The sequence below is a fragment of the Musa acuminata genome, chromosome BXJ2-5 (genome assembly GCF_036884655.1).
Source record: "Musa acuminata AAA Group cultivar baxijiao chromosome BXJ2-5, Cavendish_Baxijiao_AAA, whole genome shotgun sequence".
Lineage (NCBI taxonomy): Eukaryota > Viridiplantae > Streptophyta > Magnoliopsida > Zingiberales > Musaceae > Musa > Musa acuminata.
In genome coordinates, this window is record NC_088342.1 from 8,286,493 (window position 1) to 8,311,765 (window position 25,273).

Sequence of the window (25,273 nt, forward strand, 5' to 3'; positions counted from 1 at the left end):
CATACCTTATCATCACGGGAGGCGATCAGACAACTACATTGGCGTAGACGCCAATAACGTCATTGTCCACCATCAAACATTAAAATTATATTTTTACTCTTTGTTTTCATGTTTCTATCGATAAAACTAATGTCATTAGGGTAAATGAAACTAGATGTTTCACTTTGATAACTGGATACTAATATAACTTATTAAAACGTATAAACTATAATATTAAATATAACTAACTAGGTATAATATGTAATTAGTCCGAAACTTATTTATTAAGCTTTGTTAGCTATGAACGAAACCTGATGCGATGATTCACATAAATTGACCTCTTATACATATATAAATATGAAAATTATTATGTCACGAAATGGTCCCATGGAATATAATTTAATACGCATGAATAATTGATTTAAAATATTTAAATTTAAAATTTATCTCAAGAGAACAAAAAGAAAAACCAAATAAGAAAAATAATTACTATTTCTAGGTGTCATATATTGAAGGTGCCACCATCTCTACAGTTCTCCTTCCCGGTCATATCAGTGGCTGCGAAGGGTTCATCGACGCTTCTTCCAAGCTCTCGTGAACGCTCACAGTCGCGGCGATGGCCAATCGCTTCTTTCCCAATGACCTACCGGAATTCGTGGAAGAAAAGGAAGGTGTCGTCGCCCAATCCACTCTCCACAACCTCCTCTACCTCCCCTACCCCAAATTGGCCGACAAGCTCCTTAAAGCCGCGCTTGATCTCAAAGACAAGGTCAACTTCTCTTCATCCTCTTTGGTCTCATGCTCCATCGCTTTAATCGTGCATACTCCTTGTTTGCTTGTGATATTGTTGGTTTCAGGTGGTGAAGGAGACTTGGGTCCGCAGCGGGCGGCGCGCGAAGGACTACACGCTCTATACCGGCGCCTTCGGGACGGCCTTTCTGTTGTTCAAGTCCTATCAAGTCACCAGCAACCGAAGTGATCTCGGCCTCTGCAACGAGATTGTTAGGGCTTGCGATCAAGCTTCCCAGGGTTCGCCGTAAGATGAAAGATCAATTTTTATCTGTCTTGATGTGATGAACGAGGGTCTGTGGGTTTGACTCGAATGTGAATTGGGGTCGGAGCAGGTTCGTGACGTTCATATGTGGGCGGGCCGGCGTTTGCGCTCTTGGTGCGGTGGTGGCTAAAGAAGCGGGAGATGAGGACCTGCTCAGGCACTATTTGAGATCGTTTAGAGAGGTAAGTTTTGCGTTTGTGCTATTCTGGAAAATGCTCATGACAAGGTAGATCTTTTCGATCAGAAAGAGGTTTCACGCGTCAGAATTTTTCTTGTCTGATCATGATGGTGAGTTTCGTGGTTCATAACCTTATGCAAATACCACAGCTTTGCTAAGCTAGCAATGGAACTGTTTAATAATGTCATCTGCATGGATCCTTTTCTAACTTCAAATTGTATCCACAAACGTTTCAGAGTTATTCAAATGCTCAAAGTGAGGATACAAGTTTCAACAGATACGTGTTTGCCACATTTTTTAAGATGGATTGTGATATCTTAGTAAGGTTAATGTAATCATGGAAATTGTCTCTCTGTTTGCATGAGTAAAGCTTCATACTTTGACCTTTTAAACCTTAGATTTGGAGGTCTTGTGTATTGGGCGTAACCTAGGATTTTCAAATTTCAACTCGTTTTTGCATTTGATTGAGGGATTTCATCCACATTCCATGTATATGCTGGAATTTTTTAATCTCATTCTTATGATTTCCAAGTTCAAGTATACCCTAAGGATCCAAATTCTCATGTTTTGACAATTGACTTGAATTTCCTACCCGATTTCAAAGTGGGAATAACATGATCTTTTGGTGAAATCATCGGATTTCAAGGGGAATGATCATGGAATCATCATATGTAACAATATCTAGATAATCTAGTTACCTATCTCTACCTGTCATTAATTCACAAGCATTCATAGATGCAATTTGGTTTGTCCAAATGAATTAACTACTACATGTATTCAGTAAAAGCTTTTGTTGGCACTGTTTTGGTTATTCACATTAGCAATTATCTGATTGATCCAACCTTATTTTCCCTGTGCTTGGGACATATCTGAAAAGGATAAACATTAGGCTCGCATGGATAGATTTAGAGGTTTATGACTATATGTTAAATAATTCTTGGGAGAGTTAGAATTCCACATTGTGTACTGATGGAGATCTATGTGCAACAGTTTTAGTTGTTGATGATTTACAGAAGAGATATCAACCTGAAAATTGTTAATCCCTATAGCTTCCCTTATTTTCCTAGATGCCCTTCCTAATCCTTCATTTCGAAGGCTCCACCCTTTTATGATCACTTCATATGTTTTATAAGATTTATGTATGATGGCCATGTTGAAGTTCAATGAGCATATGATCTCTAATGTAGTAAAATTGTGAACTTGGTTCATTCTGATTGATCCCATAGAGCTTTAGACACCAATTCTCTATCCGCATTATCTGTTTCTGATAGGAGAAATCTACTTGACTAGAAGGTCGTCATGAGGGCATGAAAAAGTAAAGTTCTTCTGTCCAAGATGAAACTAAGTTGACGGTCCACAGGTTAGACTCTTCATAGAATGAAATATATCAAGATTTTTTGTAAATGACAATGATGAAAATTGTGATCAAAGTTCAACAACACTGATCCACTCGCATGTGACAAGATTTCAAAATTTTAATTCATTTAGTAACATTTCTCTTATTTAATTGCATAGAAGAGTGATGGCATATTAATGGGTGTTTTTTAATATGTTCATCCTCTAAACAGATTAAAATGCCCGGTGATGTTCCGAATGAGCTTTTGTATGGAAGAGCTGGCTATTTGTGGGCATGTTCTTTCTTAAATAAACACATTGGAGAGGGAACGATACCCTCAACTGACATGGTAAGTTTCTTATCCTAATTTCTTGTTTCCACCTGAGTATTATCCAAAATAAGTTGATGTAATTACTTGCATAATTTTATAGAGTTCAATAGGAGAAGACATTATCCTGGATGGGAAAAGACTAGCCATCAAGGGCAGCTGCCCGCTGATGTATGAGTGGTATGGCGAGAAGTACTGGGGAGCCGCTCATGGGCTTGCTGGAATCATGCATGTTCTGATGGATGTTAATCTCAAACCGGAGGACCTGGAATATGTGAAAGGCACCCTTCACTATATGATTCAAAACCGTTTCCCTAGCGGGAACTATCCCTCAAGCGAGGGATTTGATACAGATCGCCTTGTGCATTGGTGTCATGGAGCACCTGGTGTTGCTCTCACCCTCACCAAAGCTGCTCAGGTGTTAATCTTATCTGCCTTTCGTTCCTCCACATTGTGGGCAACTATTACAAGTAATTGTGGTTGCTAAATTAATGGAAAGTATATCTTGTTAGGTATTCCAAGATAAGCTGTTTCTGAAGGCAGCTGCAGAAGCTGCTGATGTGGTCTGGAATAGAGGCCTGCTGAAGAGAGTTGGGATCTGTCATGGTGTAAGCGGGAATGCCTATGTCTTCTTATCACTTTATCAGCTAACTGGGAATGTATCGTACCTATATCAAGCAAAAGCCTTTACTTGCTTTCTGCTAGATAGAGCTAATAAATTGATTGCCGAAGGGAAGATGCACAGTGGTGATCATCCTTATTCACTCTTTGAAGGGCAAGCTGGCATGGCATACCTCTTTTTAGACATGACTACACCTTCTCAATCAGGATTTCCAGCATACGAAGCTTGACCTCCTGTAGTTTTAGTTCTTTTTCGGTCAGAACAAATGTGTTGCTTCCTGTCATGGTGTGCATATGTGTAAGTATGTCACGGTGTGACTATGTAGCAGTAACTAACTTGAAGTGTCTGAGAAGTGCTGCATCATCCACTAATGTCATTACTGGTTTTGCTTGTTTTGTGAAGTATGTACTAAAGCTTGCAACTCTGCTAATATTTTTGATGTGGTTTTTTACTCTATAGCGAAGTTTGTCTCCTGCAGGTTCAAAGTATGGCAAGACTGTCTTAACTCATCAATTCGGCAACACGCTATTCATGGGATTATTTGTTTATAGTGAAGAGAGTTATAATGATCTAACTCTCTTCATAAAATTGTATGAGTTTGATGTTTTTCTGATTTGTACTACGAGGTGATATATTTCTAACTGCAAGTGTCAAAATATATGTTATTTTTCATTAGTCATGAATTAGTAAATGTCAATGGCACAGGATCCATGGTATTTCTATAATCATTAGTTATGTTTGAAAATATATTTATATTTTCAATGTGCAGTAGAAGAAAGAGATTTAAATGAATTTATAATTATGAAATATTTTAAGTGTTTGATAAATAATAGATAAAAATTATAATTTAAATGTGTATTGATATAAGTGTTGCTTGGTAAAATTATATTTCAAAAGTTTATCAAATATTTTATGATAAATTCATCTTTCTAATAGTTTTAATATTTATTATATATATATATATATTAATTAATAAAATAAAATAAAAAAATGCATGTGTGTAATCTTATAAAAATGTTCATATTGTCCAAATATATAATAAATAAAAAATAATCATATAAATAAATAAAATAATTTTTTAAAATAAATATAAAAATTATCTTTATAAAAATATAAATTATATTAATTTTTAAAAATAAAAAAATATATTAACATCATATAAATTATGAAATGCTGATGCTAGCTCATGAAATTCCAATGTATATTTGAATATTTCCAATATAGTAGGTCAAATATGATTTAAAATAATTTACTAAATATTAATTTAAAAATGGTGATTTAAGTTATAGTTTTTATGTGCAATTATGAACTCTTCGGTTCGCATCAACTTGAGGATCATGAGCCGTTCATCATCTATCTCACGATCCTCATAAGTTGAGTTGTAGGCCCAGGTGGAGCATCATAATAGATGCCACGACGGTCACACAACGTTGCCTCTTCCCGAATAATAATCATAAATACGAGACGGACAAAGTGAATCGCCGCCGCTCGTTCCACAAATCTCGTTTTCCCTGAAAGTGTCGCTGCCGAAGGGATGGCTGATCGCTACTTCCCAAATGAGATGCCCGATTTCGTGGAAGAACAGGAAGGTGCGGTTGTTCAATCCACTCTCCACAGCCTCCTCTGCCTTCCCGACACCAAATTAGCCGACAAGTTTCTAAGAGCTGCACTCGATCTCAAGGAGAAGGTCGCGTTCTTTCGTTGCTCGCTTTCTTGCATGCTTTGGTTCAGTTAGGACTATTCTGAGGTTTACCTGCTTCCTAGTAGCTGACAATGTTAATTATCTCTGGAAAGGTAGCTTTTGGTGGTGCTTACAAGTTGTTTGTACTATTGCTTGTTACAGGTTGTGAAGGAGACGTGGCTGCGCAACGGGCGGCGAGTTAAGGATTTCACCCTCTACACGGGTGCTCTTGGAACGGCTTTCTTGCTCTTCAAGGCGTACCAGGTCACCAACAACCTAAGTGATCTCAGCCTCTGTGGCGAGATCATAAGGGCTTGTGATTCTGTTTCGGCTGGGTCACGGTAGATGCTTTTTTACATTCAGGTCTTGTTTCGTCCACAATGGTTGCTTGATTGGTTTGAGCGTGGATTTGGTTTGGAGTAGGCATGTGACGTTCATATGTGGGCGTGCGGGAGTGTGTGCTCTTGGGGCTGTCGTCGCAAAGCAAGCTGGAGACAATGTGCTCCTCAACCATTATTTGAGCTCATTCAGGGAGGTAATGAAATTGGTAATTCCATAAATTTTAGGTGGTACTTTTATCTCATTGTGAGACAGATCGTTGTGCAAGTTCAGCAATTGGTAAAAGTGTATTGTTCCTTTAAGGTGTGTTCATATACTGTTTGAGAAATTAATGTTGTCACTCTAGTGTTGGCTTCTTCCCTTCTTCCTTCTTGAGGAGAAGTAAAGAGAATAAAACATGTTCTTTTTCATTTTAATGACGGGCAAAATATTTTTACAATCTGACTGTGCTCAAATATGTAGAGTAACTTGCAAGATAAGACGCCAGCATTGTTGATATTTGATATGCCCATCTCTGTGTTTGAACTCTTTAATTTCTTGTGAATCTATTTTTCTGAGACATTCAACTAAGATCAGGTGCCAATCAATCCCAAAATCATTCGAGATGGTCCTATGTAGAATATTTTCAAATTCTCTGAATTGTCTTGATTTGAATAAATGAGTTCTATAACAGATTGACTGAACATATGGACTGCAAAATCATATTTGTTGTCTTTCGTTCTGTTATATGGCTATTTCCGTATTCATCTTACTGGTTCCTGTTCCTACAAATACATTAGCCAGTATTAACATTGACAGAATCATCTTAGTTTGTTTCTTGTACATTTATTCTTTTTGCTATAGCACTCTTCATTTTTACTAGATATAATCCTGCATGATGGGTATTGTGTTCTCGCTCATCTTCTTTCAGTAACTTGGTTACCTTTTTCAAGCAGATAAAGATGCGAGATGTTCCTAACGAACTTTTATATGGAAAAGTTGGGTACTTGTGGGCATGTTCTTTCCTAAATAAACACATAGGCGAGAGTACAATCCCTTCAACTCACATGGTGAATTGTTGGCCGTATTGCTTCCCTGTGCATCATCTGTAAGAAAAATACGGTAGAGATAACATCTTGTATACTATGACAGAGTCCAGTAACAAAAGAAATCATCTTGGATGGCAAAAGATTATCCAACAAAAGCAGCTGCCCGCTGATGTACGAGTGGCATGGAAAGAAATACTGGGGTGCTGCTCATGGGCTTGCAGGAATCATGCACGTCCTGATGGATATGGAACTGAAGCCAGAAGATAAGGAATGCATTAAAGGTACACTCAGCTACATGATAAATCACCGCTTCCCAAGTGGGAATTACCCATCGAGCCAGGGCTCTAATTCAGACCGCCTTGTGCATTGGTGCCATGGTGCCCCTGGTGTTGCTCTGACCCTTATTAAAGCTTCTCAGGTGGTGGTGCCTTTCTTGTCTTGACTTAATCCTTTGCTGAACCTGCCTTTATTGCAAAAGAGTAAGAAGCTAATTCTCTGATACAAATGGTGCGTCCAGGTCTTCCAGGATGAGCAGATTTTGGGTGCTGCAGAGGAGGCTGCTAAGGTCGTCTGGAGCAGAGGCCTGCTGAAGAGAGTTGGCATTTGCCATGGTATAAGTGGGAACACTTACGTGTTCCTCTCACTATATCGGCTAACTGGGAGGGTCGAGTACTTGTATCGAGCTAAAGCATTTGCTTGCTTCCTCCTAGACAGAGCTAACCAGCTGATTGCAGATGGGAGAATGCACAGCGGTGATCGACCATATTCGATGTTTGAAGGGCAGGCTGGCATGGCACATCTCTTTTTGGACATGATCAGACCTTCCGAATCAAGGTTTCCAGCTTATGAGCTTTGAACCCTTGGCACACTTTGGCTTGTTCTGCATCAGAAGCAATATCTTGACGTGTACATATGAGAACAATGTGTCTTGTTTACTGTTCTATCGAAGATACTGTAATCACCTAGTGTCGTGACATCGATTGCTCCCTACCATGCATGCGTAGGGTACCGGGAAACTTACATGTTATTTAAAGCTGGCTTGCAAACAGTAGAAAAGCTTTTCTGGTTGATGTTCCTGAATGATCGTCTTACTCTTATTACTGTACAAATCAAATTTTGCAAAAGAGATGAGTATTGTGTTCATGACCAAGATGCTGCTATTATGCTGTCCTTTTCAGTTGTTCATTAGATGTCCTGGAGCATTTTTTATATATGATAATTTATTTATTTTTCATATGTTTGGAAGTTCGATTATTATTATTTTTTTTCATATGTTTGGAAGTTCGATTATTCGAAACTTAGGCACGCATTTAATAGGCAAAGTTCAGTTGGGATATGAAAGTCATATTTTATAATAGAATTAATTATAAATTATCTCCTGTAATTAGTTATCTTTAGTATCTCGATCTTTATACTCTCAAAAGTTGTATTAGGATTCCTATACTTATGAAAGTTAAACATCTAATCTCATTTTTTTTTCACGTCGTAGACTCTGTTGAAATAACATAGAGTTTATTACTGAGCATGTGTTGACTTTGTCTCACTTTGATTTATCAATATTTTTTACTAATAAAATCAATGACTTAAGGAGAAATAGAATTAAATGTTTTATTTTTGTAAGTATAGAGATCCTAATATAATTTTTGAAGATGTAGAAATTGAAATGGGCTTACTGATATGGTAGTACAAGCAAGTGAAAAAAAAAAAAGAAGGCGAATACGTGCAAGTTTATTTTTCTTTGGATTGATAATATTATTGTGTTTTCAGACTTAGATGGGGAAATTATTTAATAGAGAAACCGAGTAAGAGATTTTTGCTGAACACGTTATTCGCAGCAAGCAATCGTGGGCTCTCCATCGAAAACGTCCCATTCTCATCAAACCCAAGCATCTATGTTTCTCCTTCAAACCAAACGTATGCATGCGGAGACACGAGAACCCATGCGAAGCCTCATGACCTCCACACAAACACAAACTCCACACAACCCTTAAAATGAAATGCAAAGACACGAGCGTCGACGGTACAAGTCGAGCAAATCTTTAGCGCCAGAGGACGAATCTTTAGAGCAAATCTTTGGACGGATACATACATCCATCTCGGCCAGACACATGCCAGATATGTATTTTTTTTATTTAGTTACATTTAGTATTTTAATCTCTGCATTTTAAAAAGTTACGTTAGTATCCTTATAATTATGAAAGTAAAATAATTAAGTTCATTTACCGTTTTACCAAGAAAGTATAAAAACAAATGGTAAAAAAATAATTTCGATGATGAATATCATCGGTGGTGGTAGACGGTGGCGTCGACACAATTAGTGGTGGTCGCTGCGATATCTATAATGAAGATTGTGGTCGCCACACCGCTAACTTGTTGGGCGGATCCTAGCCTTGATTTGAAATTAGGGTTGTTGTTGGAGTTCCTATCGCTCTCTCCATTGTCGCCCACCCATGTCGCTTTGTATCTGCATCGACACAAATGTAGTTGTCGAGTGGCAACTACATCGACATGTGTTAAACCTTTTTATCCATATTAAATATTATTTTTTTTAAAACCTTCTAATGGGATGATACTTGATTGAGAAAACATCATCAATCAATTATAATCCATCATGTGGCCTCCATGTCATCTGACACATGGCCTCCACATAGTGTCTCAAATGGAAGTAGAAGAAGAAGACAACCCAACTCCTATATGCCCTTGTGGATAAAGAGTCCAAGGCAGACGATTATGGGTTGTCCCCCCCCTTTCTTGCTCGCATGGATAAAAGGTTAAGGAGAGATTGTCGAAAGCGGTTAGATGATATCTCATTTTAGAATATCTTATGTAATATTTTATTTCTTTATGATTAAGTATAAAAGCTCATCTTCAACACAATGAAATAGGGGGATCATATTTTTTATTACTCACATTCATACTCGTATATCTCGGGTTATTAACTTGGGGGTTGAAGGGATCGGATCGGAAAACCTCTCCCGACCTTGATCTTTATATAGATGACACCTTGGGAGCTCGATGCTTTCATCTCGGAGATACCTTGGACAACCTTATGCATATGGGTCTGGATCATGTCGGGCTGACCAAGATGACAACGACTTGTTCCTGTAATATTTTGGTATTAGAAAGAGGGCCCGATATCATAAGAATACTTGCTAGTCGACCCTCTTAATGAACTCTCGAGTGAATAGGCTTTGCACTCGACTCACCATACTTTCACCTAAGGGGAGCAGCAACCACCCTTTCCGCATATAGGCATATCCACCTCAACGCAAATGTCAATGTAATATTAGTGTATGTTTAACAACCCGAGTCTCTCACCCTTAGGGATGACCCAAGTCATCTACTCATTCTTATCGAGGTGCTCTTAAATCTCATTTAGCAAGTGCATATGTTAGTAGATATGATACAAGCTGCTGCTTTACTTTTGCCCCAATTAACCTAGCAAACGATGCCACTAGCTTAGCCACTAGCCCTCGTTAAGGTTCCTCGACCTAGCATGGTGCTGACATCCCAAGAGTACCTTAGACCTGTCAAACTGCTAGTCGAGGAGGTACTTAGGTCCCCAACCATGGAATTTAGCGGACTGCACCACCACCATATCCTACCTGAATCCAAGGCTCAATTAGTGGAGTAGATGGAGGATTTTCTATAAATCCAACTACAATAGATGGACTGACGTTTGGAGGAGATACAATGAGAGTTCTAACAATGAAAAATGGAAGCACTGGTCGACCCCACCTCAAGTCGATCGTCGTTCACCCAAAAAATCTAAGAGGAACCAAATCGAACTTCCACCTCTCATCCTTGGAGACATTCAATGACAACCGACCCGCTGGAGCATACTACAACTTTTCATACCCAAATGTTATTGTATGGTTCAAACACTTTGATGTATTGTACCTTCTCAACCACGTTAAGAGGCCCAACATAAGAATGGTATGCTTGCCTGAAACTAATTTCCTTTAGTATTTTGTGTAGCTCACGAAGGAGTTCAAACTCAACTTACTTGGGAATGTACACTACGACCATCAGAGGCAAAATTCGAGGCATGTTATATTCTCATCCATTAATTATAATATAGGCCTTCATAATGGGGTTAAAGCCCTCTTAACACTTCTAATCGTTATAGAGAAACCGTTGGTAACTATATCATAGACACTTTAAATGGTCAATTAATATATCGTCATCGAGGCAATGATCTCGAGCAAGCATAAGGAGTCACGCAATAGGCCGAAATAAGAGTGGCCATAAGTTTAAAGAGTTGATACGAGTGATACGAGTTGAAAGAGGGGCAAGGAAAAAGTTTAAAAACCCTTTCCTATGGTTCAAATGGTCAACTTGACCATTTAAAAGAGGGTAATCTCATCCCTTAGATCGGTAATGATTGAAATTCGACCATTATAGGTTGATAATAGTTATATTTCAATAATTATCATCTGATAAAGGACGGTCCATGTATTGATCCCCTGATACATACCATTCGTATCGACTAACTTCGAGGATTCTCTCCTTCCATTTTTCCCTACTCCCAATAATGTTTGAATATGTTGATTGCTTTTCTCCTGACTCTGATTTCGTACGAATTACCTAAATAATCATATCTTATAACGTTGTTGCATTTAGTTCTTTATATGATTTTTTTGTCTTTGGTTTTCTTTTTACTCGTGTCTAGTGCCCTACAAGTTGTTTTATCTTGAACAAACACATCATGCGATGTGTAAAAGAAATATTTTACTTATATTAAGTGACATGATGTAATTAGATATTGCATGTATTTATGTTATTAGTTTTAGTACAAGTGATCGTTTTCTTACAAAGGGTCGAGTAGGTTCTACTCGGGCTTGGCTAGCTCAAGCCACAAGAAACGTGCACGACCTTCAACCTTGCACTTCGAAGCTCTCGACCTTCCAATACGTGTGTGGTCAAAATATAATCTTAGGCTACTGTTTATGTTCTTCCGAAACCTTTACTATCAAATAATTTTATAGTTTGACTTTGTTTAAATTTCACATGCCGACGACAACTCTCAGTTAAAGTTCAATCCTATCAAACTTGCATGAGAAAGAAGTTACCTCTAGTCTTTTTATAAATTTTCTAGTATTCTCTCGAGCTTTTATGTCAAGATTCTCTAATTAAACTAATAAAGACGGCCCCAAATCTGATTTCCTTACTATCAGCCACCATTTCAACGCGACAAACAGATCTTTACCCAAAAATGTTAACTGTATGCCTGATTTATGAGCAGATAAAGGCGAAAACCTAATCAATGCAACTATTGCAGTTACCTGTTGCTATCATCTCAAACACTTCCAAAATTACCGGTAAAATAATAGACGGATCAACTTGCATGGGGAGGTTATGTTAACCATTAAAATATTAGGCAGAACAACTTGTTTAGGAGTCCAAAGCAATTTCTGCTCAATATTGTGTCCGGAGAAACAGAAGAAAGAATAACAGCTTACAGTGAGCACCACACAGCTGAAGGCTTTATGATCCCAAGAGAGAGAGGTAGATGGCTCAACCGACATCCGGTATTCCAAAGCCAAAGTTGGCACCAAATCTCAACGCTCCGTTGCTCCGGAGACCTGGTTAAGATAAGGAGCAAAGTGACTGAGCCAAGCATGTAACTTCACAAGCAAGCACCCAAGGAAAATGGACCGGTTTAGTTGATGGACCTGCTTTGAACTCGAAAATTTCTCAGTAGTTGGTAAGTGGTGATCCACAGTAGTGCACATCCGAGATGTCAGAGAGCCTCTGCCGTGGGGACAGCGTCGAATGGGCCGCCGCATCAAACTCAAGGGTGGAGATATCCTTTCTCTTCTGCACTTCTTGCTTTGGTTTTTCTTCTGACGTCTCAAGGATAGGGCTGAGTGGCGGTGGTTCGATCCGTTGCTGTGCTATCATGGCTTGTGCTTCTGCCACGACAGATGAGCTATCATCTGCAGCATACAGTATCTTCTGAATTGCACAAACAATCTGCATTCCAACGTGGTATTACTATATTTCTTCTTTCATCTAATCTGTCCTCGTCAAATAGCCTATTTCAATGCTGACAGGAGAAGTACACTTACAGGCAAGTGCTCTAGCTCAGGGTTCTGGCATAAAATTTCAATGTCCCTCAATTTACCAAAGTAGAAGTCCCTTTCCTTCTCAAGGCTATCCACAAAAAGCTTCAGCTCAGTGATCTGCATTTTGTGTAGTGTTTAGGCCTTGGACATTTATATATTCTGGGGGAAAACAATGTTGAATTGTTTATCTAATAACTAACCTGTTCATCATAAGCATGAGCAACAGAACTAGTGGCAGGTTTTATGGTCCTATGGGATCCATTTGCAACATGCCCATCATTCTTTTTTGTAGCATGTGAGGCTTGAGTTTTAATGGCAGCAGATGAAGATCTGACGGATGATTGAGAAGACGACGATGACCTCTTGTTTGCTTCTTTTCCACCTCTGCAAGCATCCCTTCTCTCTAAAGCATTATAGCTGTAAAACAAAATAAGATAAGAGGGTCATCATGTGCATGATTCAAGCCTTTGATTGTTGCTCGTGAGTAGCTGCATCTTAAACATTAAGCTTTTGATTTTTTTTTGGCACGACAGTAGCTGGATTTTAAACATAAATTTTGTTTGGATGTTTAGCGTTGAAGTGTTATACAGTAGTAAATAAGCAGGAAAAAAGATTTTAGAAATTACTTGATCAGAACACCACCATTGACAGAATCACAGTATCTCTTCATCCACTGCATAAACTCCAAATTGTCCAGGGGCCTTCCTTTTACAAGCTTGTTTACTTCAATGTGCTGACAAGTCAAGACGGTAAAAGGACATATTCAATTGCAAGTTATTAGAAAGAAAATGGCATGATGACAAGAGAGACCCTTTCATCAATACAAAGCTGACCTATCCCAACATTCAATAGAACTTTTTGTTTAATAGCAGTCCCGACAACCTATATAAGATCATACAGAATTACTCATCTAACTCATTTAACACACACACACACACATTGATTTAATAATAATGTCCTGGTTTGACTCGATAGTGATCATGATTTCTCTTAGGGAAGAACCAACATTTGCAATAATAGCAATCGTACAAAGAGCATTTATCAGATCTTTGAACCAACAACAAATTGGTCCACATGCTCCCATTTAATGTTTGTACTCAAAATAAAATCCAGTATTACATTGTGCGAACTCATTACAAAATGGCTCTGTACACTCATCAGTAACGAAGTTTCATAAGTTCTCTACAAAGTGCTGTATGTGAAAGAAAAGGTCATATCTAGCAACCTATTTCAGTGAACGTCTATAGAATATAAAGATCGGTTTTCATTGATTTACTAAATTGAACAGCAGAAGATCTGAAAAGTCTTGCTTTGAGAAAAAGCCACCGAAACCAATCATGACTTAAGGAAACATACAGGCAACATGGAAGTATCAACCGAAAGAATTGGACTATAACCATCCTGTCATTCGTTTCCCATATAATGCATAATTAACTATAACATATCCCATATATTTCCGTTAGAGAACCACCAAATATCACAAGCACCGACAGATTAAAAGACCACGAAGACCCACATAGCAGAGAGTGAGAGAGCGAGCGAGCGAGAGAGAGAGAGAGAGGCAAACATACTAACCACAATCACAAAATACTGTGACATATATATAAGTAATCGCTTGTGGCAGAAAAATATATCATTAACAAACAGTAGCAACAAGAACAATCTGTAACATCCCAAGGTAGTAAATAAATAAAAGGACAAAACGTCTAATCCCTATGTTGCACAATTTATTCAAAATCAATCAACCAAAAAGGAGAAAGAAAACAAAAAAAAGAAAGTAAAATACAGAAGAGAGAAGAATGGAAGACCTTGGTTATCTTGAGCTTATTAAAGACATCCTGAAGGACCTTATAGTTCTGGATCATCTCGTACTCATTCTTGGCATCAAAGTTCACCTTGTGCATCGGTACGATCCCCGGGTGCGCAGCGTCCATCAGCTGGCAGTGCACGGCCCCGGAACAGGCCTGGAAACCCCACGATCGCCACCGATCCCCGACCCAAACTATGTCATCAAGACACGCACTGCGATCGATCCATGCGAACAACAAAGGTTAGTAGATAACATACCTCCTCGACCTTGGAGAGATTGAGTTGGAGAGTGGAGTTGATCCACGCGAGAATCTCGTTCCGGCCCACGAAGTATGCCGAGTCCATCATCCCGATGTTGGTCGCCATCGCTCCTTCGATCGAGGTTTCGTTTCTTGAACTAATGATCGGGGTGTGGAAGGAAAAGAGGAGAAGGGAAGGGAGAAGAGCTCAACTTCGGTCGATAGATTTCTTGTTTTAGGGCTTCGTTTATTGAGCTAATAAATGGGGGGAGCAAAAGAAGGGGAGGTAGAAAGAGGGCGGGCTTTGAGGAATTTGAAATGAGGGTAGACCTGACTGTAATAAAAAGCCAGAAGCAACGGCGGCGGCGTACCCCTTTTATAGCAATCATTCCATATCTAGCGTTCTCTATCCTGAACCGGACCGGTGGCCGGTCGATTGACCGGTCGAGATATGGCGCCACAACGCTGACGCAGCTTTGGATTGTAATTTTGAACAAAGAAGAGCACGTCAGTGATCTAAATTAATTGTTACCGTTGGAGTTGCGCCGTATGTTCCAGACGCTAGTCGAAAGTTGACGAGAACTGAAACGCTTCACATGTATCGCGCATGCGTGTAATGTTACACGTATTATTATATTGCCATAACGTTATCGATCAATATTCAACAAAAAAGATGGTAGTTCTCACATAAAATTACATGCAATAATATTGTATCTAATACTGTGGGATGAACATTTAAGGATTTGCATGTCACAAAATGTTATACACACACCAAGATGGAGTAATCCACCGTGCAGTCAATCCAATAACGCATAACAAATCAACAGCCAAAACAACTGGTTTACATTTCTGATACCAAATTTTGCACTTGCTTACGCATGATTTAACATGGACCCTGACAAACTACATTATTATAGTCCATGACACCTCTACATTTGACACTTCAATCAAACTATTCAGAGACTAAGACACAATACTATGAGGAAAGAACAATTCCGTTATAAGCTAAACAAAATGCATTGAGATGATAAACAAATGTAAGAATATAGGCACCTCGTAGAGAAGAAACTCTTCACCCACTTTGTGCTGCAATCGCTATATCATCCATTGTCCTCTGAACAACTATTTCTGTTGGCTTTAAGCAACCTCGCATCTTTTCATGGCCAAGCTGTGCCCTCTCGTTGTCCCCGAAGCCAAATACTAGACCTCTATTAGTAACTCCAACAGTGTGGTAGAGTCCAGTGCTGATTTGGGTTACATGGTGGGATTTCAAGCTATCGAGGACTCGTGGCTTCATAACCTTGTCAGAGCTTCCTCGATCAGAAAATCCTAAACTACCAAAACCCATCCACCCAAAGGCGAAAACTGAACCTTCATCTGTGAGCACAAAAGTTTTTCTTTTCCTTGCACACACCTGCACGTGTTAGTGGCCAACAAAACTGTCACTAAACTAGTTTTACTGCCGAAAAAAGCACATAAACTCCAAAATGTGAAATACTGGGTAAGCAACTCAATCAGGCTTCATATCCTAGTGCCTAATGTCTGGTTTGCTATAGCTATTAGTTTTAGAAGGGCACATGAAGAGTTCAGTACATTCCACTCCAAAAATATTTTTGCATACTGTTATGAAAGAGCTAAAGCAAAAAAGAAAACAAAATAGCAAATAGATCACTCGATTACTGACAGATATTCGTAATAGAGAAGTGCTAGAGTGATGCCCAAAACAGATGTTCATGATCCATGATAAATTTAACAGATGTGATAGACATGCTCACTGAATGTAAATCCAAATCAATTTGTGAAATCAGAGTAGCGATTTGGTGGTTCAATAACCAATTGTATGCCATAAACATGACATTTTATTAATCTCAGTTTTAATAGCTAAATCATGGCATAGTCTTCAAATTTATTCTAAACTGTGAGTCAGAATTTAATAAGTATAAATGATACAACAAAATCAAAAATAAAAATTGTAATCAGAAACATTAAGTCACTGGCAGGATGACTTTACCTTGAGACACAATCAAGTGACTGTTTGCTTTGAAGGCTCAATTATTAGGATATTGGGCACGACAATTGATATATACTATTAAATTTTCAACTATTTCATTGGTTCCTTTCTAACTACTACTGAGTATACGAACATTGACAATTGAGACAACAACATATTCTCCTCAGTATTCCTTGCATATAGGTTTGGATATCTATTGCTACAACATAGCTGGAATGGAAAGAAGCAAATATATAGAACCTGCACAGCGAGGTGACCCTTCAGAGTGGCCAACAATTCTGGACTAGTCTTATCATTCTCATCCCCATGGCCTAGGGCGCCGCAGTAGCCTCTACCCCATGTATATACCTGTAAAAATATTTATTTTTATGAAAAAAACATTCTCAGGGATCAATGGAAGTAGTGAGGAACCTGCACCATTGAATTACAATCCAACAATTATCAAAATTTAGAAATGAGACATACATATCCACTTGAATCAAGTGCCACTGCATGCTCATCTCCAGCAGACACACGTAGTATATGAATATTCCTCCTCCTAAATGACTGGATGACACGTGGAACAAGTTCATCATGTTGATCCCCATGGCCAAGGCAAAAGTTGTTACAGGAACCAAATGAATGAATTCTTCCATCATAAGTGACAGCAAAAGTATAACTTGCACCAGCAGATATCTGCACTACATGTCCCAGCCCCTCAAAATATTCAATATTCCTAGGAGTTGGCCTGTCAACAGTATCACCATGACCAAGTTGGCCATGTGTGTTGCTCCCACATGTGTAAACTTGGCCTTGCATTGTAAGAATCACTGTAAAACTCAACCCAGTGGCAACCTGAAAAAACAAATTAATGAACAATTTCATAAAAGAATAGTCCATTTGATCACACGATTAGGTATTCTTTTAAACATCCAATAAAATATTTGGGAACACTCCTGGTTACAGAGCAAATGACACACTAAAATTCAATAGGAAGCAAATTCCTCACAAGAACTCGTATGCAGGCATAAACACACACACACACATATATATATATAAACACACACACACACACATACATACATATAGTGACAACTTGGACTTGGATGTAAAACAATGGCAGCAGAAATTCTCAATAAAAATACGCCAATTAAGAACTTGTAATCCCAAAATTTTATCAGAATTTCCCAACAGTGTAATTGAAAACTAAGAGCAAGTCTTTGGCATCAAGGCACTTAATCAACCAAAGATTTTGCTCAACTTTCCTTTGAGTTGCAGTACTGTAAAAATGGAATTATGCTTACATTAATAGCTGCCATCCAATAGGCAGTTTTTACCTCCTTTTTTGTTTTTGTTTCTCAATCAATTGTCAACAACTGGCTATAAGGCTCCATATCTGTTATTGCTACTATTTAATATGCTGAATTAAACAGTCTGTCTAAGCTCCTATCTTCTCTTTTTCCTATTTCTATTTACATTTTTATTTTACAATTAAATCCATTTCTATAATCTGCATGAAGTTGAACATTCATTAATCCCAATCCTTAAAAGACTTGGCAGGTACTCTAAAGCCTACAACACATTCCTATGCTAAAAACGGTCAAAGCACATCCCAAATTGTTCATTTTGGAGAATGTCCTTTGTTCTTCATTAGTCAAATTGTCATGATGCACACAGGATATATCCATTCCAAGATAACAATTCATTTCCTTATTGACCAACAGCATTAGGATCCATTTCTCAGCAAGTCACAAAAGTAAACATATGACAAAAATGTAATTTCATAATGTCAAATAAATACTGAGTTCCCAGTATTATCTCACCTCACTAACCTACAAACTATTATTGTTCATATACTAGGTTTTCCTCAACATATTCTGGTTATAACTACCTTAGTGGCTTACAAAATAGAGCAAGAGAACTTCTTATTTGACCACAACACAAGATATCTTTCAGTATTGGAAATGGGAGGTGTGGACTACCATGTCCCCATCTATAGCAATACATTTGGACACTTTTATGATGGTGAGTGGAAATGTACCTGCTTGCAGGGTATCCCCTTCAGTGCCTCAATGCGAATAGGCCTAAATATGGTGCGGCCCACTTCTCCATGACCACAACAAAATGATGAATTATCACCACAAGTGAACACCTAAAAAAGAAACAACAAAGTCTGGTCATAAAGTAAAACATAAATAATAATTATTGTAAGTTCATCAATTGCATGGAGTGACTACCTCTCCAGTTTGCGTTACAAATGCTGCATGGTTGTGAGAAGCTGAGATATGGATGACATGAGAAGCAGATGGAAAATTAATGCGGCTGAATGCAGCACACTGAGTTGTATCTTGACCATGACCAAGTACCCCACACAAACTGGATCCACAAGAGTACACAGACGAGTCATGAATCAAGAGTGTATGATATCTTCCTGTGGTTACCTGCATCTGCATATTGAAAATGCATTTGAACGAAAAGGTGACGCAGATCTGATGTGCTTATTCAGAAGGCACAAAACTAACAAACTATAACATATATAGCAAACTTTCTCTCAGAAAGAACCCTCTTATACATGAAAAACATTGGAGATAAAATGGTGCAAGTCTCGTATATGGAAAGCATTGAAGTTAAAATACTGCAAGTCTTATGACAAAGAAATCATCACAAAGGTCATAACTTGGATTTCTAATATCAAGCTCGAGGTTTGGGCATTCATGGCCCACACAAAGGCCAATGCACAAACATCAGAGCTGAAGAATAATTCACCTCTTACTGGTGCAAGTCAGTATAACACCAGCTATACCGATACCATATTGGTTCGACAAGATGTCAGCCAGAATCGGCCCAAGATTTTTACCAACAGTTCAAATCATCCATAAAGGTCAATTAGCTTGCAGGTTAAGCCCTTTGAAATTATCAAAAAATTGACTGAGATCGTAAGATTGGTGAATCAGCTAAATCAACTGGAGCAAGTTGGATATAGCCTGATTGACTGGTAGGTGTCAGGACCACTTCGATCACAGAAGTCCACTGAAATCAACACTGATCCAGTTAAGTTATGGTTGATCTCAATGGGAAAATGGGCAAATACCAATATAGCTAACACAGTTAACCAATTAATTCAAAGGCTAAATATGTTTATATAGGATAAAAAGGAGTGACTTAGTCTCTACAAGCATTATTATGCCAAATGGAAGACAAAATGTCAATGAATTATCGAGAGTTCTATTAAAGTTGGCATAGCCCAATTTACTAGTCTTCAAGAGTATAACAACTTAGCAACAGCACTTCAAAATTCAACAGCCTTATTTGCCTTACAAGTTGTTCAACATGTATACTAATCCCAGTCAAGTATATAATTTGATCACATAATAGCAACAGCAATTTATGAGACAAGATGAATTTATGTATCAACAGAAGTCATACGTTGCCTGCTGACGTCTCGACACTGCAGGAAGACTGCTCCACAGACTGCAAGAACCTCAGAACCTTCTTCCAATTCCCATGACAGCGACCAAGAAGGTCTGTACGTGCACTCTGTGGGAGAGAACCAAATATAGTGTGTGTCATACAAATGTGGAATGCAGCAAACTCAACCATGGACCGGAATTTGTTGGGAAGAAGCCCATGAGCACCACTAAACATTCGACAAGTTGTCTCCAAGCACGCAAGGTCGACAGCACCTAGACGCCCACAGCTCAATATCTCCAGAATTAAATGCGCAGGCAGCTCTTCGATACAGAAGGCACGACTGCGGTCGGCCATTGAAAATACCTCTCTTTCTTGATCCCCTGAACCCAAAACAGAACCCTAACCTCTCTTCGAATTGTATTACAACAAGATATCCAGCACTGATTATGAATCGCCAATTCTTACCAAAGATACCTTCCTTCACGCGCTTATTGGATGCTACAAGAAGACAAAATCATCTAGAACCGATTCCAAGCAGAAAAATACGGTTTTCGGGACCAATAATTGCGAGTAACGAAACAAGGAGTAAAAGATTAAGAAAACGTCCGACGGAAGGAGCATATACGAAATCAAGCAAGCGAAATTGACGTTCGCAGATCGTGGCGATAAAGCAAGGAAAAGAAGCATCAGAAGTTTCGGTAGACACCAACAGCCGCAAACCAACCCTTAATTCCCCAACCCAAACGTGATAACCCTCGAGAACTCAAGCAGAACAACACCAGATCGAAGCAAATCGACACTAATCGGAGCCGAATCAAAGAGAAAAATGCTCAAAGAAGGGCGATCAAGGAACAAACTAGAAGAAACAATCTCACACGAATTCGAGTCAGAGAACTGATATAAAATACGCACAAGGAAGGCATTGAAGAGAGTGGAAGGAGGAGGAAACGGAGAAAGAATCGCCCCTTTTACCGACCTCCGCCTTTTTTTCGCTCCTCCGTTCTTTCCACCGAAATCAGTAAGAGGAAAGAAAAGAAAAAGAGGGCAGAGAAAGTGAGTGTGAGAGAGCGAACGATGACGAAGATTTCCACCCGGTCATTTTTAAGAAAAAATCGTAAAGGACGGGCGAGGAGCCATCGGAGCCGTCCGTTTGGCGGGGCAAGCTGATCGCGACGTGCGGACCGTCCACCACAGTCTTTGGAACTTACTGGAACAAGATTTTAGTGCTTACTCCTCAAGTCATTGGCAACGAAGGTATGTGGCGTCCGATGGTCGGTGTGCGCAGGGAGCCTAGTCACCTCTGCGCTGGACGGCACAACTGAAGCTTGTCACGGCCATCATGGCGCGACGAACCAACAGCAGCGCGACGCGCGGGATACGACTAACCGATCCTTGTGAAAAGGCAAAGCGAGGGGAAGGCTTCGGTAGAGGCCTGAAAATAATGGAATTTTTTTTTATTGGTTAATTAAGTTAATCTAAACAATAATATATTCAAATCAGAACAACTTTCACAATGATTCATAATTTCAACTATAGCAATGCAATTGTGATCATGAAAATAATCTGTTGGAGCAGTGTCTCAATCAAGAACACCTGGATTATATATATGACTTACAGATGGATTATATGACTTACAAAAGACATCCATAGAACACCTGTTTAGAGGCTGATTTAACATATTCAAGGCCCACAGAATACAAGATACTTATGAAAGACATCTATACTGTGAAAATTGTAAATTATTTCTTGATACCAAAAACAACAATGTATCAATGGGAGACGATTCTTTAGGTGGAACTACTTCCAAAGAAAAATGATCCGATGTAAAGTTTATTTATCTGAATCAGGAGCCTGGATCCTTCAAATAAAAAACAACAAGTAGAAGCCTAAAATAAATCACACAAAAATTAAGCATTGAAACCAATATCCAGAAAAGAATCCAAAAGTTCATTGAACCAATAAAAATAATTTAATGGCTTATTTACATCATATCCTTCTATTTGTGCATGCTTTGGAGATATGTACAAGCATCAGCTTTATAACTTTTATTACATTTTAAAATTTATAAGAACGATAGAATATGGATTTACACTAACTCCTAAAGAGGCCATAATCATCAAGTTTTAAATGTTAGATGCACATATTACAGAGAGATAAAAAAGGATCTCAAATCAATGAGACTATTATTTCAACAATCAAGCAATACCAGGATAAAGTGTTTCCCTTTCAAAGGCTTAACTCCAACTTCAACCAATCTTCAATCCAGAAGTTTAACTTGTGCTGATATATTCACTGACATTAATACCTGTGGGCCAGATTACAAGTTATTGATCTATGGACAAACAATAAACTCAAAAAGATCACGAGTCTTTCTTTATGCATTGCTCAGAATTTTGTCGTGATCAAAGGAAACAGAATAAGCAAAGTAGGTAATAGTCAAATATACACACTAATATCTTTAGCATATCATTTAGATTAGTACAAATAACAGTGTGATGGTAATAACATCCACCTGTATGTCCTTTATTAGCAAAGAGCAAAAGGTTACAATACCAACTTTAAAATTAACTAATATATGCTTATCATAGAAATCGATCACTGAGGGTGCATCTTGGAGCCAAACTAAGGATGCTTCTTGGCAACATGGATGAACAGGTTCAGCGACGGAAACAACTTCCAAACTTGCATAAGACAGACCATAGGCATTGATCCTAGATCCCGAATTGGTGGGATCCTTATGCACTAGGATTTCCCTTTTATAGTATATTGATCATAAAAAAAGTTAGTATATGACAAACTTATGGCTTGAAAACCCCTTGTTCACATGGGGTTTTTGTTCTATCAGGTTGGTATATATTCATATTCTAATGGGAGCAATTTTTTTACATTTAAACATATTCCAAGTTACCATGTACAATTTGAGCTATGTCAAGTTTCACTTCAACAGATGAAGTATGTCATGCATTTCATGAATAATGGGTACGATATATGGTCAAAAAGTAATAATGAGTGAAATTTTAAACTCACTGCAGCCACAAATACTATTGAAACAAAATGTACTTTATGGGTGCAATGTTCTTTGAATGCTCATCTATTACCAACAAGATTTACCACGAAGTAGATAAAATAAAATGTGATACCATCAAATATTATTCCTGGATATCATTATAATATTCTTTAATTGTAAGCACTTAATGAGCATTTGCAACAATGCCAAATAATAAAATACCAAGTAATAACCTTTTTGCAGGTGCCACCTTCATAATAATTGTGAAAAACCATTATATATGCCTGAAATTTACTAGTTCAAGGAGAAGGAATAATCAGAATTGAAGAATCAAACAGACATTAGAACTGCAACTACAGCATAGGCAATGCACCAGACAGCCGTGGCAAACACTAGTTTTAGAAAAGTGGAGTATGTCATCTCACCTGTCAATCAGAAATGTGCTTGAGAAAAACTGCGGAAGGTAACTCCAGTTATTGCAATAGTCAATAAACCATATGCTACTCAGAATATTTGATATCCTTTGAGTTATAAAATATTACAAAGACTCTTCATAAAATATAATTAAGTAATTTATTCCAGCAAGATCTAGAAAAATGTCTTATTTGTGTATAAACACATTAGGCAACATCATACAAATTTGGATATGCTTTGGCTTCGTCATGTAGTATGTTAATTGTGTTGTGGCATCTTATGTGGAGGTGTTAGTTGGTCAATGGCCACTGATACCCTTAACCATTGTATAATCGCCGGTCCATATAACCACAATAATATTCTAACATCAACACAAATGATTCTCCTATTGTCATCCTTAATCGTCCACAACCTATATGCCAAACATTCTTGACTTGTCAATAGATATATTATCTCCAAGAAAAAATAATCGCTCACCTTATAAACCCAGCATAAACAAGTCATTGCAAGCAAGTAATTTAATTCTTCGGCTCAATGACGATATCAATATTTCTTCACGAGAAAATCATTGCCAGGCACAATCAGAATAAAAACTTGATTTCTAATTGTTAAATCATGAATTAACCTTAAATTTCTATGTCCTATGCTAAGGCAAGTTACACATAAGGCATTAAGGATGCTGTTTTATGACTCTGACTTGAGGTAGTCATATGAAAAGTAACCTCATGCTAGATATAAATACCCAGTTTGATATTACTTATAATAAGCCGTATGTGTGATATCTTTATATGACACTATATTTTTCCTTCTACTAAAAGAGTATAGTGTCTAAGCGTCTACACTTATCCATTATTTGGCTCATCATTGGGAATCCGTGTGAAACTGCATAACTGGATACATATCTTGCACTCGATTTACAGGAACTCTCGAGTGCCAATACCTCTAGAAACCAGGACAGGTTAAAAGAATTGCCTAAGAAAAATTAAAATAATGAACAACATTAGCATGCAAAACGCAACATCAGAATCAGCATCACAAGCTAGTAAAACAAACAAAAGTCACCACGAATCATGCGGCAAACTCTCTGACTAAAACTCATTAATCATGCCGCCTGAAACATATGATTTGATGACCAAGTGTGACAAAATCAGAGATATAACATAGAAAGGATAACAGCTAGGGCAAATGTTGTTGTACTGCCAAACAACAACTAAGGCCAATGCTGAGGCGATTAAGCCCATCCGAATGTAACAACGGACCCCCGTCAAATCATAGCATCTCAATTACAAACGGCCCAATTTGTCATTGCCAAACACTAACCTCGTATTACACGATCGAAATATGCAGTCGCGATACCTAGTTTCTCCACAAGGTCTCAATCTGAACACTCAAGATTGAGGCTCATATCACCACATGTAGTGACCACGGAGCAGGAAAACCTACTTTGAATTTCTATTCGTTGCCAAGTCTAATGCAATAACGGAGATCAAGCCATGAAAGTGTCCTTCGAGTAAGGACAAGATCGCGGCATCAAAATTCTCACGAAAACAGAAGTCCAAGAAGACTCACCAAGAACCGGAAAAGAAGGGAACGAGAAGACCGAGCGTGGAATCGATAAAGGGAAATGCATAATCTGGAGTTGCTTGCCGATCGCCGCCAGATTAAGGGACAGCGGGAGAGAGACTGAGAGAGAGAGAGAGAGACTCGGAGAAACCTAACGGTTTGGCACGGGACAAGCGCACGGTACCGGAAGAAAGGAGATCAGTTAGTCAGCCCACTAACATAGGGTC

At 38.3% G+C, this 25,273-nt stretch overlaps 4 protein-coding genes and 1 long non-coding RNA gene across 8 annotated transcripts; 2 read left to right on the forward strand and 3 right to left on the reverse strand.

Annotated features, from left to right (window-relative positions):
* Window positions 1-500: 500 nt before the first annotated feature.
* Window positions 501-3,953, forward strand: LOC103984507 (lanC-like protein GCL2). The gene is made up of 6 exons (XM_009402014.3): window positions 501-748; window positions 837-1,015; window positions 1,104-1,215; window positions 2,780-2,896; window positions 2,979-3,293; window positions 3,388-3,953. Exons 1-6 carry the CDS (start codon window positions 596-598, stop codon window positions 3,724-3,726), a joined length of 1,215 nt encoding a protein of 404 aa, XP_009400289.2. The 5' UTR covers window positions 501-595; the 3' UTR covers window positions 3,727-3,953.
* A 974-nt stretch (window positions 3,954-4,927) lies between these two features.
* LOC135612348 (lanC-like protein GCL2) lies at window positions 4,928-7,625 on the forward strand. Of its 2 annotated transcripts, none has more exons than XM_065108525.1 (6): window positions 4,928-5,184; window positions 5,341-5,519; window positions 5,602-5,713; window positions 6,453-6,566; window positions 6,649-6,966; window positions 7,063-7,625. In XM_065108525.1, exons 1-6 carry the CDS (start codon window positions 5,032-5,034, stop codon window positions 7,399-7,401), a joined length of 1,215 nt encoding a protein of 404 aa, XP_064964597.1. In that variant the 5' UTR covers window positions 4,928-5,031; the 3' UTR covers window positions 7,402-7,625. The 2 variants fall into 2 exon arrangements, with proteins under 2 accessions (XP_064964597.1, XP_064964598.1); XM_065108526.1 differs by having other exon boundaries at window positions 4,931-5,184; window positions 6,649-6,963.
* A 4,247-nt stretch (window positions 7,626-11,872) lies between these two features.
* On the reverse strand, window positions 11,873-15,101 carry LOC135612349 (microtubule-associated protein RP/EB family member 1C-like). Its single transcript, XM_065108528.1, has 7 exons — window positions 14,681-15,101; window positions 14,422-14,577; window positions 13,240-13,346; window positions 12,814-13,030; window positions 12,617-12,730; window positions 12,221-12,521; window positions 11,873-12,130 (listed from the first exon to the last, which is right to left on the reverse strand). The coding sequence occupies exons 1-6, from the start codon at window positions 14,786-14,788 to the stop codon at window positions 12,243-12,245; spliced, it is 981 nt and encodes a 326-aa protein (XP_064964600.1). The 5' UTR covers window positions 14,789-15,101; the 3' UTR covers window positions 11,873-12,130; window positions 12,221-12,242.
* A 380-nt stretch (window positions 15,102-15,481) lies between these two features.
* On the reverse strand, window positions 15,482-21,139 carry LOC103984503 (PH, RCC1 and FYVE domains-containing protein 1). Of its 3 annotated transcripts, XM_009402009.3 has the most exons (8): window positions 20,975-21,138; window positions 20,528-20,560; window positions 20,078-20,442; window positions 18,889-19,098; window positions 18,693-18,803; window positions 17,138-17,506; window positions 16,913-17,020; window positions 15,482-16,075 (listed from the first exon to the last, which is right to left on the reverse strand). In XM_009402009.3, exons 3-8 carry the CDS (start codon window positions 20,414-20,416, stop codon window positions 15,734-15,736), a joined length of 1,479 nt encoding a protein of 492 aa, XP_009400284.2. In that variant the 5' UTR covers window positions 20,417-20,442; window positions 20,528-20,560; window positions 20,975-21,138; the 3' UTR covers window positions 15,482-15,733. The 3 variants fall into 3 exon arrangements, with proteins under 3 accessions (XP_009400284.2, XP_064964599.1, XP_009400286.2); XM_065108527.1 differs by having other exon boundaries at window positions 20,528-21,139; XM_009402011.3 differs by lacking the exon at window positions 20,528-20,560 and having other exon boundaries at window positions 21,039-21,056.
* Window positions 21,140-22,008: 869 nt separating this feature from the next.
* Window positions 22,009-25,214, reverse strand: LOC135612350 (uncharacterized). The gene is made up of 2 exons (XR_010486929.1): window positions 25,053-25,214; window positions 22,009-22,367 (listed from the first exon to the last, which is right to left on the reverse strand). It is a non-coding gene; the product is annotated as an uncharacterized LOC135612350 (long non-coding RNA).
* Between the last annotated feature and the right edge of the window lie 59 nt (window positions 25,215-25,273).